The sequence below is a fragment of the Chaetodon auriga genome, chromosome 24, assembly GCF_051107435.1.
Source record: "Chaetodon auriga isolate fChaAug3 chromosome 24, fChaAug3.hap1, whole genome shotgun sequence".
In the NCBI taxonomy this organism is placed as follows: domain Eukaryota; kingdom Metazoa; phylum Chordata; class Actinopteri; order Chaetodontiformes; family Chaetodontidae; genus Chaetodon; species Chaetodon auriga.
This window is the reverse complement of record NC_135097.1, coordinates 2,449,956-2,462,081: the sequence shown is the minus strand read 5'-3', so window position 1 is coordinate 2,462,081 and position 12,126 is coordinate 2,449,956. Positions and strand designations below refer to the sequence as shown.

The window sequence follows — 12,126 nt, the reverse complement described above, 5'->3', positions numbered from 1 at the left end:
ACAGCACTCCCCCTTAATAATCTCGCTAATTGGCCAAACTGGATGGTGATGCAGCCGTGAGTTTAGGAGACGTTGGGGATAAACTTCCCCTCAGATGGAGGAAACACGAAGGAGCTGGACGGGTCACCAGCTCTGCTACACGTGTGGACAGTAATTCAGCGCCGTTCTCCAAACTTAAAGGCAGCGAAATGTCACCTCGTTCCGGTCTTTTGCTTCTTCCGAAAGGACAACAAATGCAGCGTAAATGCAGAACGAATGCGGTGTGAATGCATGCGGCGCCGCTGCTCCGCCCCACCTGATGTATTTTTGGCTGTGGCTGTGTCCCAGTTGTGTGCGGCTCCTTGGTGTTAGGAGGCAGGTGAAGGGTGTCTGGTGACAAAATGCCTGGTGTGTAGCCTATTTTCCGGGTTTTGACCTTCCCTGAACACACCGCTGTGAGGAGAACGAAGATGAATTGGAGCGCCGAGGCTGTCCACTCGGAGACAACAGAGAGGACTAACTGATGGATACTAAGTGTTTGTCTCATTTTCTCCTTCTATTCGCCTGTTTCTCTGCCTTCCTTGCGCCGTTTCATTTTTCCGTCCGTCTCTGGATCACAGTAATGGAGTGTTTGAGGTCAATTCAAGGTTCACAGTGAGGTTTTGGACAAACAGCGGTGCAGATTGGCTGTTGTTTAACCTGCGCGACACGGAAACACAACACACCACCGCCAACAAAAGAGGAAAATGGATTACAGTTAATGCAGAAGCAGAGGAAGATTTAATCTGAAGCTCTGCAGCTGCAGACGTGATGGTGTTTGTTTTTCCAGGTCATCAGGGGTTAGAAATCTCCTCCACATGTCTTCTTCTTCCTCATTTTCCTCTCTTACTCTCAAATGTTTTCCTGATCTCTTGTCATGTCCATCACCTCCTCTTTTTTTTTTTTTTTTTGCCTCCTCGTCTCCTTCCTCAGAGTTAGGTTCAGGTCTGAGCAGAAGAAGTTGGAGAGCAGGATGATGCCTGTTTTTATGCACTTTTTGCGTTTACACATAAAAAAAACCCTGAGTGGAAATAAAGGAAATTTTAAAAAATGAAAAAGTTTGCTCTTAGCTGAGGTGGAGAAGCTGGTTCACTGATAAAAGCTAAATGCAATGAACAATGGAAACTGGAGCGAGCAAATAAACATGAAGAACATGACGCAAACATCCACTGAAGAGACGAAAACGTGAGGATGAGGAGACTGTAACCTTCCTCACATTAACACATTATTACATTACACTGCGTTGCTTTTCAGGAATTACATGATCTCCTTTCACCTGGTTCTTCTGCGATGGTTTAATGGCGCCCCACTGGAAATCTAGTGCCACCAGCTGTTCATCTCCACAAACCAGTTACTAATAATCACAAACAGAAGTGGAAGAAAATGGACATTTATTTGGATTTTCTTTTGCAGATTTTCTGGAGATTTTGGTTAAATTTTCAACAACATTTCTATCCTACGATGACACATGTGTATGCTGTATTTCAATGCTCCTGCTCATGGTTTTGTTAACTTACTCCGCTGCAGAATTTGTCTTCTCATTAGTTTTCAACGCGGCGGCTCTACAGGTAACTTGAACTGTGATGCAGACAGGTTCACCCCCCCCCCCCCCCCACACACACACACACATACACACACTGTACTACACTACACACTATGTGGAGACACAGTAGGTCTGCAGCATTTTATAGCTGTGTATAATTTACTAGTTACTGTGTACTTGTTCCACGGGACAGAAAATCATTTCAGAAGGTGTGAGAGACACAAAGGTGAGCTTGTAGTCACACACACATACATACACACACACACACACACACACACACACACACACACACACACACACACACACACACTGCGGCGGGATGGATAATACCAGATGAAGATTGAAATGGGAGAAGAATCAATATTTCCATTCAAACGTCTGTTTCATTTTCTCCAGATTAGAGGAGACGGTTTCTCTGGCCACAACACTGTCACTCTGTGTGTGTGTGTGTGTGTGTGTGTGTGTGTGTGTGTGTGAGACAGAGAGAGAGACTGACTTTCAGGGACATATTTCAGACTAAAGACCAGTTACCTGAAGACAGCTTGTCGAACTGTGGATGAAACCTGTGTCCCACATTGTGAAAAGGTTGATTGTGGGTGCGTGGTTAAGGTTGGGGTTTGACAAGCAGTGGTTCTGGTTTGTCTCCAGGAAATTAATGCAAGTCTGTGTAATGTCCCCAAAAGTGACCTAAATAACTGTGTGTTCAATACCAGTAAGCTTAAAGTGATACAGATACGAATAGAGTCGTTTATTTCAAGCTAAGCCTGAACAGACCAGAGACGACTCGTTTATCCCGGTAACGTCTATCTGAACTGAAGTAACAGACAGGTGGAGCGCGTCCTCGTGAGCAGAGGACGATGATGGTGCTGAAGAAGGCCTTGGCCTCTCAAACACAGTGCAGCTGTCCACCTCCATGCTGGATGAGGTGCTTTAACATGTGACTCACGTTACCAGTACAAGATCTAGATCCAGGTACAAAAAGGACTGAATGCAGGTAACGTTTGACTGGAGGAGTTTCAATACTACTTGGTGCTGGGTTACTGCGGTCGATACCTTAAAGGTATGAAGTACTATTACTCTGCTGTAGTGTGTGAGACTTTCTGTCTGTCTGTGTGAGAATACCGTGTGTGTGTCCTCACAGGGGTGGAAAAAGATGGGCGACATATGTGGCCACTGAGGAGTCTATAGGTGACATAGTGTGTTGTGTGTGTGTGTGTGTATGTGTGTGTATGTGTGTGTGAATGCTTGTACACATGTGGTACTTTCCATTTCCAGCGTCCACAGTGTCCAAATAAACTGTCAACCCTGGAACGGCTGATAAAGGGAGAATGTGTGTGTGCGTGTGTGTGTGTCACAATATTTGTCCTGTGTTATTGGAGCTCTGAGGCCAAGAGTCTTCAATAAACACCCAGCAGTGAATTATTCAACAAAAAAAAAAAAAAACCACATCTGACACCTCACACATACTGTATTTGTGCTCTCACACACACAAACACACACAAACACACAAACAAGCAACATGCATACACACATATTCTGAAAAAGAACGAATCTTAAAGACGTTAATACAGCTCACCACATGAACACACACACACACACAAACCGACACACAAATCTGTCCAGACGTAACACTGGTCCAACCGTGAAACATACATGTCCTATCACACACACACACACACACACACACACACAAATCTAAAAGTGTGCAAATTTGATTGTTGAAAGGAGAAAAAGGCTGATGGATTGAATTCATTCCACACACACACACACACACACACACACACACACACACACACACACACACACACACACACACACACACAGGCCATTTCATTTTGTCTCATCCTAAGTGGATTTGGCTGTTGGTCAGTTCAGTGGAAGGTGAAAGGAAACCTGCTGTTACATTCAGTGCTGTGGTGACACCTACAGGTTCACTGAGGTACTGCATCAAACTACCTGGTCTGCTCGGATCGTCAAGGTGTGTGTGCTACGTCACAATCAGCATCAGCATCATCAGAAACACAACGGTGTGACTGTGACTCAAACAATATATAACACCACCAACAGTAAACAGATGCACCAAAATACATCAGCTGAGTACAGTTTGGAAGTAAAAGTACTGTGCCCTATCAAGTCAACAAAACTGGATGGATTTCCACATATATTTAAAAATGCAGGGTGGCCAGTACACAGAGTATTTTCAGGTCAGGAAGTCTCAGGTTCATCAAATCCCTTCTTAAACTCTTGCAGGACTGATGCTGCCGTCTCCACGCAGAAGTCAAAGAAACCCTTCAACCAATAACACAACAGTTTGGTTTACTCTGTTTTCACTTCGTAAGAACTGACCTTTTTTGATAAACTGGTTAATCAATTAGAATATAAAAACAACATTTTCTAAAGCCCAATGTGACGTCTTAAGACAGCAATTTCTGTCAGACAACCTCAGCAACGTATAGCCTGTTATTTCTCAAAAATCTCTCTCTTTCTCTCTCTCTCACACACACACACACACACACACACACAGCAGCTTTAAACAATTTGTACACACACTTAAATACACAAGAACCAAAGACGAGCAGTAGAACCATGAAATAAAAAGAAAAAAATCAGGAAGCCTATGAAACAACAGTAAGAGGCAGACATTAGGCAAGACAGGCAAACGACTGGGACACCCAAGAGGGTCCCCAAAGGAAAACATGAGGGAGGGTAAAGCATCCACTGAAACCACGAGCAGCACAAACACTCGCACGTTAGATGACGGCATCACTGCTATCCTCATCAAAACAACGGCAATGAAATAACACCACAAAACAAAATCACAAGAGGAGGAGAGAAACAGCTCATTTAAGAGGAAGAGGAGGGGAGGAGGTGCAGCATCATGCTGGCTCGGTCCACTGAGCGGCTCATGTTAAGGAGTCCGGTAAAGGTGAATGACTACGTCCATGGTGATCAATAACCTCTGAAAGACTCCAAGAGGGCGGCCCCATGCAAAGGACCCCCAAACCATTAAATCTCCCCCCGACCACATTCAACAGCCCGACACAGAGGCCAAACAACAACAGACCAACACAGCAGGTTCAGAAACATCAACGCATCCAGTGTCTTCAGGACCAAAGACGCATCAGGAGAAAACTCATCAACACCCACATCAAGTGAGGCAGGGCTGCACCGACTGATCACTTTCATCATCAGTTCATCTGCTGACCATTTTTCATTTAAGTAAAATAAATGTTAACGTTAGAAAAGATCTCCCAGAGCCCAGGATGTCGTCTCAGAAACTCAAAAATATTCAATTTACAGCATAAACGACAAGGAAAAGGAAAGCACCAAAACAGCTGAAATGGCTTACCTTTGATGGCCCTGGTCCAGTCACCTGTCCAGTCCTGATTCAGTCACCTGTTCAGTCCTGATGCCAGTTTTGAGGAGAGCCTTCAGGACGCCACTGGTCTTTAGAAACCCAGTATCTTCATGTCACTGGGGCAGATGTCCAGTAGTTCAACAAGTGAAGTCCCACTTTTCTGACTTGTTTACAAACGGCCACAGTCACACAAACGCTGTAAAGTCACGTGAATCCTCCGCAGTTGCTCCTTGTGGCGGCAGGTTGCTACGGGGCTAACCCAGCCACGATAACTAGCTAGCTAGTTAGCCAACTAGTTCGGACCAAACCCGCAGCAGCGGGTGTCTTTGAGAAAACAGGCAGAACTTGAACTCTTCTTCTCGGCCTTGCAACATAACTCTGTGACAAACTGAGTAAAAGTTTTGCCATGTAACTAAACTTGAGGTCCACTGGAAGCAGCTAGGCTAGCTCTCAGCTAATACTCCTCTCCACGCCGACGCTGACTGAACGACACGCGGGCGAACGCAGACTCACCTTTCACCCTTCGCTAACCCCGCCCCCTCAGTACCCGTCCAGCTTTCATTGCTGGCATGTAATTACAGGACGAACTGTTGTGATTTACCATTAAAATCATTTAACAGATGTTTTTTAAACATAATAGGATCTTTACTTTTCTAATATACGGACAGATAAAAGCAGTTAGGGTTTATTTTATCCGTTAGCAGGTTAAGATTTTATCAGCTGTAGGTAGCTAGCAAGCGTTAGCTAACGATTAGCTTGGTTTAGCAACAGACATGCTAGCCTCGCTCAGTCTAAAGGTCAACAAAGCACAACAGTGTCCTTCAACACCTGACTTGTATCTAGCTTAATTAATCCATATGCACAAAGACGGTGAGCTGGCAGATTAATTGTTTTGCCAAGAAATAGATTGTACTGTAATAGGTCGTACTGTAAGTACCTCTGCGCCCAAAATGTGGTTAATTACAAACTTTATAAATGGCCTAACTGTCCTCAATGATAGCTTCAGCCCTTAGTGGTTTTCATTTGCTCACATATTCTGGGCTCTGTACAAAACTGCGAAGCTGGAGTGTAAAATAACGTAAGATGCAACATTTTTTAATGGCAAAAGCAAGTTACACAACAATTAAAATGAAAACGCCCTCCTTAACCGTCATTACTGCTAGAACCGAACTGCACTGCAAGTGTGTGACTCTGCCTCCCTCTAGTGGTCAGACATGTGCATGTCACCCACAGGTGTTTGCAGACAGAGAGATTTACACTGAGTTAACTTACCTTCAGAGGTTTGTTTAAAAAATTAGACTAAAGTGTAAATAATGACTGAGGCGACTTCCATTTAAAATGACCGTTTAAACCTGGAAATGATCAGTCGTTTGCAATACGTTCACAGAGTTTTCAAACCTGTTTATTGATCCACTGATGTGTCTGCTCATGGTTTCAAAAAGCAACTTGAATACAACACAGCCAGCATTTCACTTCAGAATAAAAATCTGTAAAAACACACACACAAAACTGCAAAAAACACACACACACTAACCTTCATTGTCAGCTCGGGAGTCAGCAAACACACACAAACACGCTCGCCTTAAATAGCAGCTTTTGTACAGCACAAACACACAAACACACACACACACACACACACGCACACAAGGCAAAACAATGAATGGAAAATTACAAATATCAAACACAAATCACTGACATTTAACATAGGTAACTCATGTTGCGTTCGCTCGTTAAAGGGGAATTTCACTGAATTTGAGACTTAAAGATCATTTTTCTGCTAAAGGACAGGAAATAATAATCTGGTCTGCATCACTGGAGATCTTAAAATCCTGGACAGAAACATCATAAAAAAGGAAAAGCTTCTCTGTCAGGATCAATGTGTGTTTAACATACAGGTATATTACACAATGTGAGCATTTCCAGAAAATACAGCCAAAACAAACCATTAAAAAGTACCAATTTTCAGACGGAATGAACATTTCAGTCAATACTCGACGTTTAAAAAGCAGCAGAAACGTGAGCAAACGCACAAATTCACATTACGGGGAGATGCAGAGTGAAAGCGGCAGATCTGCATCTACATTCAACTGAGAGAGAAAGAAAGAAAAGAACAGAGCAGAAAGTTTCCCTCTGCGGACCTGAAGCTCTGCTCTCAGCCGTCTAAATACTGTCGAACAGAATCCAGTGTTTGTGTTTTCAGGACTGTAACCAATGATTTTTCAATTAACTGACGAGTGATTCCATTGATAAAGTTATGACAAAGCACAGTTATTCAGGGTTCTTGCGGGTTCCATCAGGTTTTCAGAGCCCTGCAGCGCGTTTCAGACCCGCGGACGCTGAAACGAAGACTTTAGACTCCACGTGTAACAGTTGAGGGTGTGATTGAAGGCTGTGGACCTCGGCGATGACGGGAGCTGAAGATGTTTAAAGAAGCTGCTTTTACTAAGAGTTTACTTTAGTCTGGGAGAGCTGGTCCAGGTCCAGACGGAAACCAGGGCTCACAGCTCCGTCTTCGGCCTGGACAGAGGCACTTGCTGCTGGATCTCGTCATCTGACGACACCCCTCCATCCGTCTTCTCCGGCGGAGCTTTGCTCTTTTTCTTCTTCTTCACTTTCTTCTCCTTCTTCTTCTTGGTCGCCTTCTCTCCCTCCGAGCTGCCGTCTTTTCCCTCCTCGCCCTCCTCGCTCTTACCCTTTCCCTTCTTCCCTCCCTTCTTCTTTTTCTTCTTCTTCTTGTCCTCGGCAATGGCTGCCTGGTCTCCCTTCTTCATCATGTTAGGCCAGACCTCATCCAGGCAGGCTGGGCAGAGGAATAAACGGGGTAATGATTGAGGTCAAAGGTTAAAATCACCGATTCAGGATCTGAGCAAATGTGAAACATGGTCACAGCACAACATGATGATGTCACAGTGACGCTGACCTTTGACCTTTGGGATAGGAAACGTGACAGAGCTCTGTGTCCGTGTTACCTGTGTCCTGTCCTTTGAGGACATGTTTCTCACACAGATACGTGGTCAGGTCTTCCTCCTGGCTTCCTCGGTACCAGTGCTCGATCACGTCCTCATACTGCTCCACCAACACATCGCACTGACGTCAGAGATAAAAGCAAACATTTGTAGCTTCAACTCTTTAAATCTGCTTTAAATCTTTCTGCTTTAAAAAAACAGATGCAGGATTTTCGGTCACCTGTTTTTTAAGGTCGGCCACCTCTGCTGAAGTCTCGTTCCACAGCTCGAAGGGAATGTCCATCACCACGTTCACGCCTTTATTGACCAGCCCATGGAGGGTGGAGAAGGTCTCCGACATGCCCTGAGACACAGAGACAGAGACAGAGACAGAGACAGCAGGACGCTGACTTCACATGAAATACACGACATGAAGTAAACCTGCCTGCAAATCACTCTGAAAACAGCCTCTGCTGGTAGCTGTCGACTGGCCGTCCCATGGTGCCTTGGGTTGAGTCCGTTGGCCAATCAGAGGCCGTGCTCCCGACTAGTCGACCAGTCAGAGGTTTTGTTCCTGAGTGTCGCCCAATCAGATCAATCATGACCAATCAAACTACGTTCTTACGGAGGCCTGTCACATTTCAGTCTTTTCTCAAGTTGCACAAGACTGAACACACACACGCACGCACGCACGCACGCACGCACGCACGCAAACACTGACCTTGGCGAAGCGGTTACTTCCAGTCCTCTCTTTGTGCAGGTTGTACTCCAGCAGCCTCTGACACACATTCTCTACGACCTCGATGAATCGGAGGTCTCTGCAGGAGGACAGAAAGACAAACGGAGACGTCAGGACGTCTGAAGACTTCACGTTTTGAACCGCTGCCTCAACTGTCATGACTTAAACACATCTGGATATTTCACGTCTTCACAGGGACATAACTCAGTGTGAGCAGAGTTTTGTTTACGTTTGACAAACGTGACCTTCAGAGTTCACTCCTCTCATTCTGTTATCTATAATAATAATAATGTTTTTATCGAGTACCAAAAGTTGGTGTTCATAAGAGGGAAAAATACAAGAAACTGACTGAAAACCACTGGAAAAAACTGCTCGTTAACTGTAAAAACTAGAAGAAAAGAGGAGACGACGTGAAATCACATCTTAATAATGATATTAGTCCTGAATTTCAGGCTGAGGCGACGCTGAGCTCTGTTATCACACATCGGCTCAGCAGCTTCCCTGTTCTATAATAAGTTCCTCCACAGGAACTGAGACCTGACCAAGTTCCTGTCCCCTGCCGCCTCGAGAGCGAGCGAGAGCCAGAAAGATCCGGAATCATCGCAGCAGACCGTCCTCCACAGACGGCGTGCTGGAAACGCCACGCGCACACTTACGACTTGTAGGACTTGGCCGGCGGCGTCCCCTTGTCGTCTATGAAGTTGTAGTTCATGTTGAGGACTTCCTTGGTCCTCCCCGTCTCCTCGAAGGCCGACTTCATCTCGATGCTGACAAACTTGCACACTGCAGACAGAGACAGAGCGTTTCAGTCATCAAATGAACCATTTCATCAAAAAATAATGTCAAACCTTTGCTGAATACAGCCTCATACTTGCTGTCTGTGTTGCATATAACCTTAAATCTGTTCATTTATATTTATTTTTTGGCTTGTTCAATAATATTAGCTGTTTATGAGAAACAGCATGATGATCCATCATTCATTTTTAATCATTTTCAGAGCATAAAATGAGCAGATGTGAAAGGTCTGCCTCAAATAACGACAACAACGTTTGGTCTGCAGCTGTTTACTGGCTGTTTGTCATGTGTGGTCACAGCATGAACAAACCTCAGGCCTTTTCTCAAAGAAAGGCACCACACAGTGAAAATACAGCCACATTCATCCGTGGCTCATCCTGCTGCGGGCCTCTGGAGGTCCTCGGACCATGTTTTGAGAACCAAACGCTGATAACAGACACAGTTACCTTCACATTTGTTCGGAAGTTTAACCCACTCATCGTCCCCTCCATTCTTAGCTGCTCCGACCGACGAAAATACCAAGAAAACCGTCAAGTATCCCGCTAAAATCATATCGTCCGCTCTGTGTGACTCTCTGTCTGCTGATAAACGTCGTTTTGTACTCAAAAAGCCTGTAAAGGACCGTTAAATGTCGCTTTCCTCATCCTCCTCTGGTTCATCACAAAGCTGCAAACGCTTGAGGTAATCACTTCCGCGTTGGCGCGGCGCACGCTCAGCTCCGGGCCAATCAGAGAGGTAGAAGTGGCAGCAGCTGGACCAATGAGAGGCAGAGGAGGGCCAGATAGATGAAAAGTGAGGTATCACTCTGCGCTTTTTTTTTTTTTTTTTTTACGATACAGCCAAACAGGAGGTTCATTTTCACCACAGACCTACTGTTAGCTTATGTAAAATGTAAACAATCAGTCAGCCGGCCACCAGGGAATTCATTGTTTAATAATAATAATAATAAGAAGAAGAAGAAGAAGAAGAAGAAGAATGATTTTTATACTGCAGGAGAAGCATTTAGGGGTTGCACTAAAGTTAGTTATGATGGAGTGAGTGGTGGATGGAAAATTGACGGGGTTATATTTGCCCTGACTGTTTGGTAAAGTAAAACACTGCCTCAGTTATTCTCAGTCCATTAAGCATTTTATCTTTTTTCCATGAATACAGCATAATAGGAAACCCAAAACACTCATTTTCATCTGCAGTCCTCAGACAGTACAGCAGACCAGAAGGTGCCAAGACATTCGCTAATGAGTGACTCCTCTTTTCTAAACTATCTTTGGCTCCAGCTGTTTTGCAACTTTCAGTTTCGTCCAGCAGAGGGCGCCATGCGAACACACAAAGCACCGCGACTTCTCACTGGTTATGTAACATTGATTCGAAGAGGCCTGCGTGTGTGTGTGTGTGTGTGTGTGTGTGTGTGTGTGTGTGTGTGTGTGTGTGTGTGTGTGCCGCTGTGTCAGCATGACCAGCCATTCAGAGGAGACACAGGCACTTATCAGAGGTGTGATATGTCAAGGCTGATTTGTTGCCAACGGGACGCGCCTCCTGACATTTGATTGGTTTGGGGACGGTGGACATGATCGTTTAGCCAATAATCTTCACCAGCTGCACATGCAAATGAGTGTGTGTGTGTGTGTGTGTGTGTGTGTGTGTGTGTGTGTGTGTGTGTGTGTGTGTGTGTGTGTGTGGAAAACAGCACACAGCAGTGAAAACTCTCCAGTCAGTCCATCCCTGAAGACAACACAGCAGAATAAAGAGGAATCACAGGAGGAGCAGATCAAGTGTCAATCGTCCAATCGTCTTTAATCTGTTTCAAAGTGGCACACGCTCTGTTAGACTGCACAGGTTCTTCTCCATTCATAACATAACTTGTGGTTTTCTGTGTTTTTGTTGTTGTTGTTCACAGTATAAACATTTTATTCCAAGTTATTTCTCACTAAACGATTGATTTGATTGATTACATTGATTCTAATCTATCAATCAGCTCAGTCAGCTTTTATCTTCTCTGGGATCAGCTGGGCAGATTTCCCATCAACCCTCGACAACGTCTTCCCCGCTTTGCCGCTCCATAGCTGCAGCCTTCAGCGCTTCATTCAGCGCCGTCTATGACTCCTGATTGGCTTCTAATAACGATTTCTACTCCACAGATCAATCTGATTGAACAGGTCAATTTGATTATTAAATCCAGCCTCCAGTGGTTCCTGGTTGAACGTGACGTGTTAACGCTAAATCGCTGCTTCATGTAAAGTAAAGCAACCACAGAGGACCTCGGTTTGACCCCTGAGGAACTCCTTCTCACACGCTCCTGCAGGAGTTTTATGGGTTATGGTGCATCCTGGGAAATATTGCGATTCTGCGGGCTTGAGTGTGTTTGACTGCATTATGTGTGTGTGAGATAAGAGCGTTTCTCAGCGGTTCAATAATAGTCCAGTTTTTCTGAGAGGTGCTTCAGTTTACTGCAGGCTGCCAAAAGGACAGCCAGCTTCTCGTTCCACAGCGCGCGCGCACACACACACACACACACACACACACACACACACACACACACACGCACAGATCGCTGTGTGTCTCATAGCAGAACTTGACACTGAGTTGGTGGAGGGGAGGTTGATGTAGAGAAAGAGAAAGAGAGAGAGATGAAAGCCGGTTTTTATTCAGCAGTGCAGCCCACACAACGGGCAAGCGAGGGCTTTGTTAAAAAACTCTCATCTCTCTCCATCTCTCCCTCTGCCGTGCTCTC

At 45.0% G+C, this 12,126-nt stretch overlaps 1 protein-coding gene across 1 annotated transcript; it reads right to left on the bottom strand.

Annotated features, from left to right (window-relative positions):
• Positions 1-6,611: 6,611 nt before the first annotated feature.
• Positions 6,612-10,093, bottom strand: cnpy3 (canopy FGF signaling regulator 3). The gene is made up of 6 exons (XM_076725535.1): positions 9,845-10,093; positions 9,260-9,386; positions 8,586-8,682; positions 8,106-8,228; positions 7,889-8,006; positions 6,612-7,719 (listed from the first exon to the last, which is right to left on the bottom strand). The coding sequence occupies exons 1-6, from the start codon at positions 9,948-9,950 to the stop codon at positions 7,418-7,420; spliced, it is 873 nt and encodes a 290-aa protein (XP_076581650.1). The 5' UTR covers positions 9,951-10,093; the 3' UTR covers positions 6,612-7,417.
• Between the last annotated feature and the right edge of the window lie 2,033 nt (positions 10,094-12,126).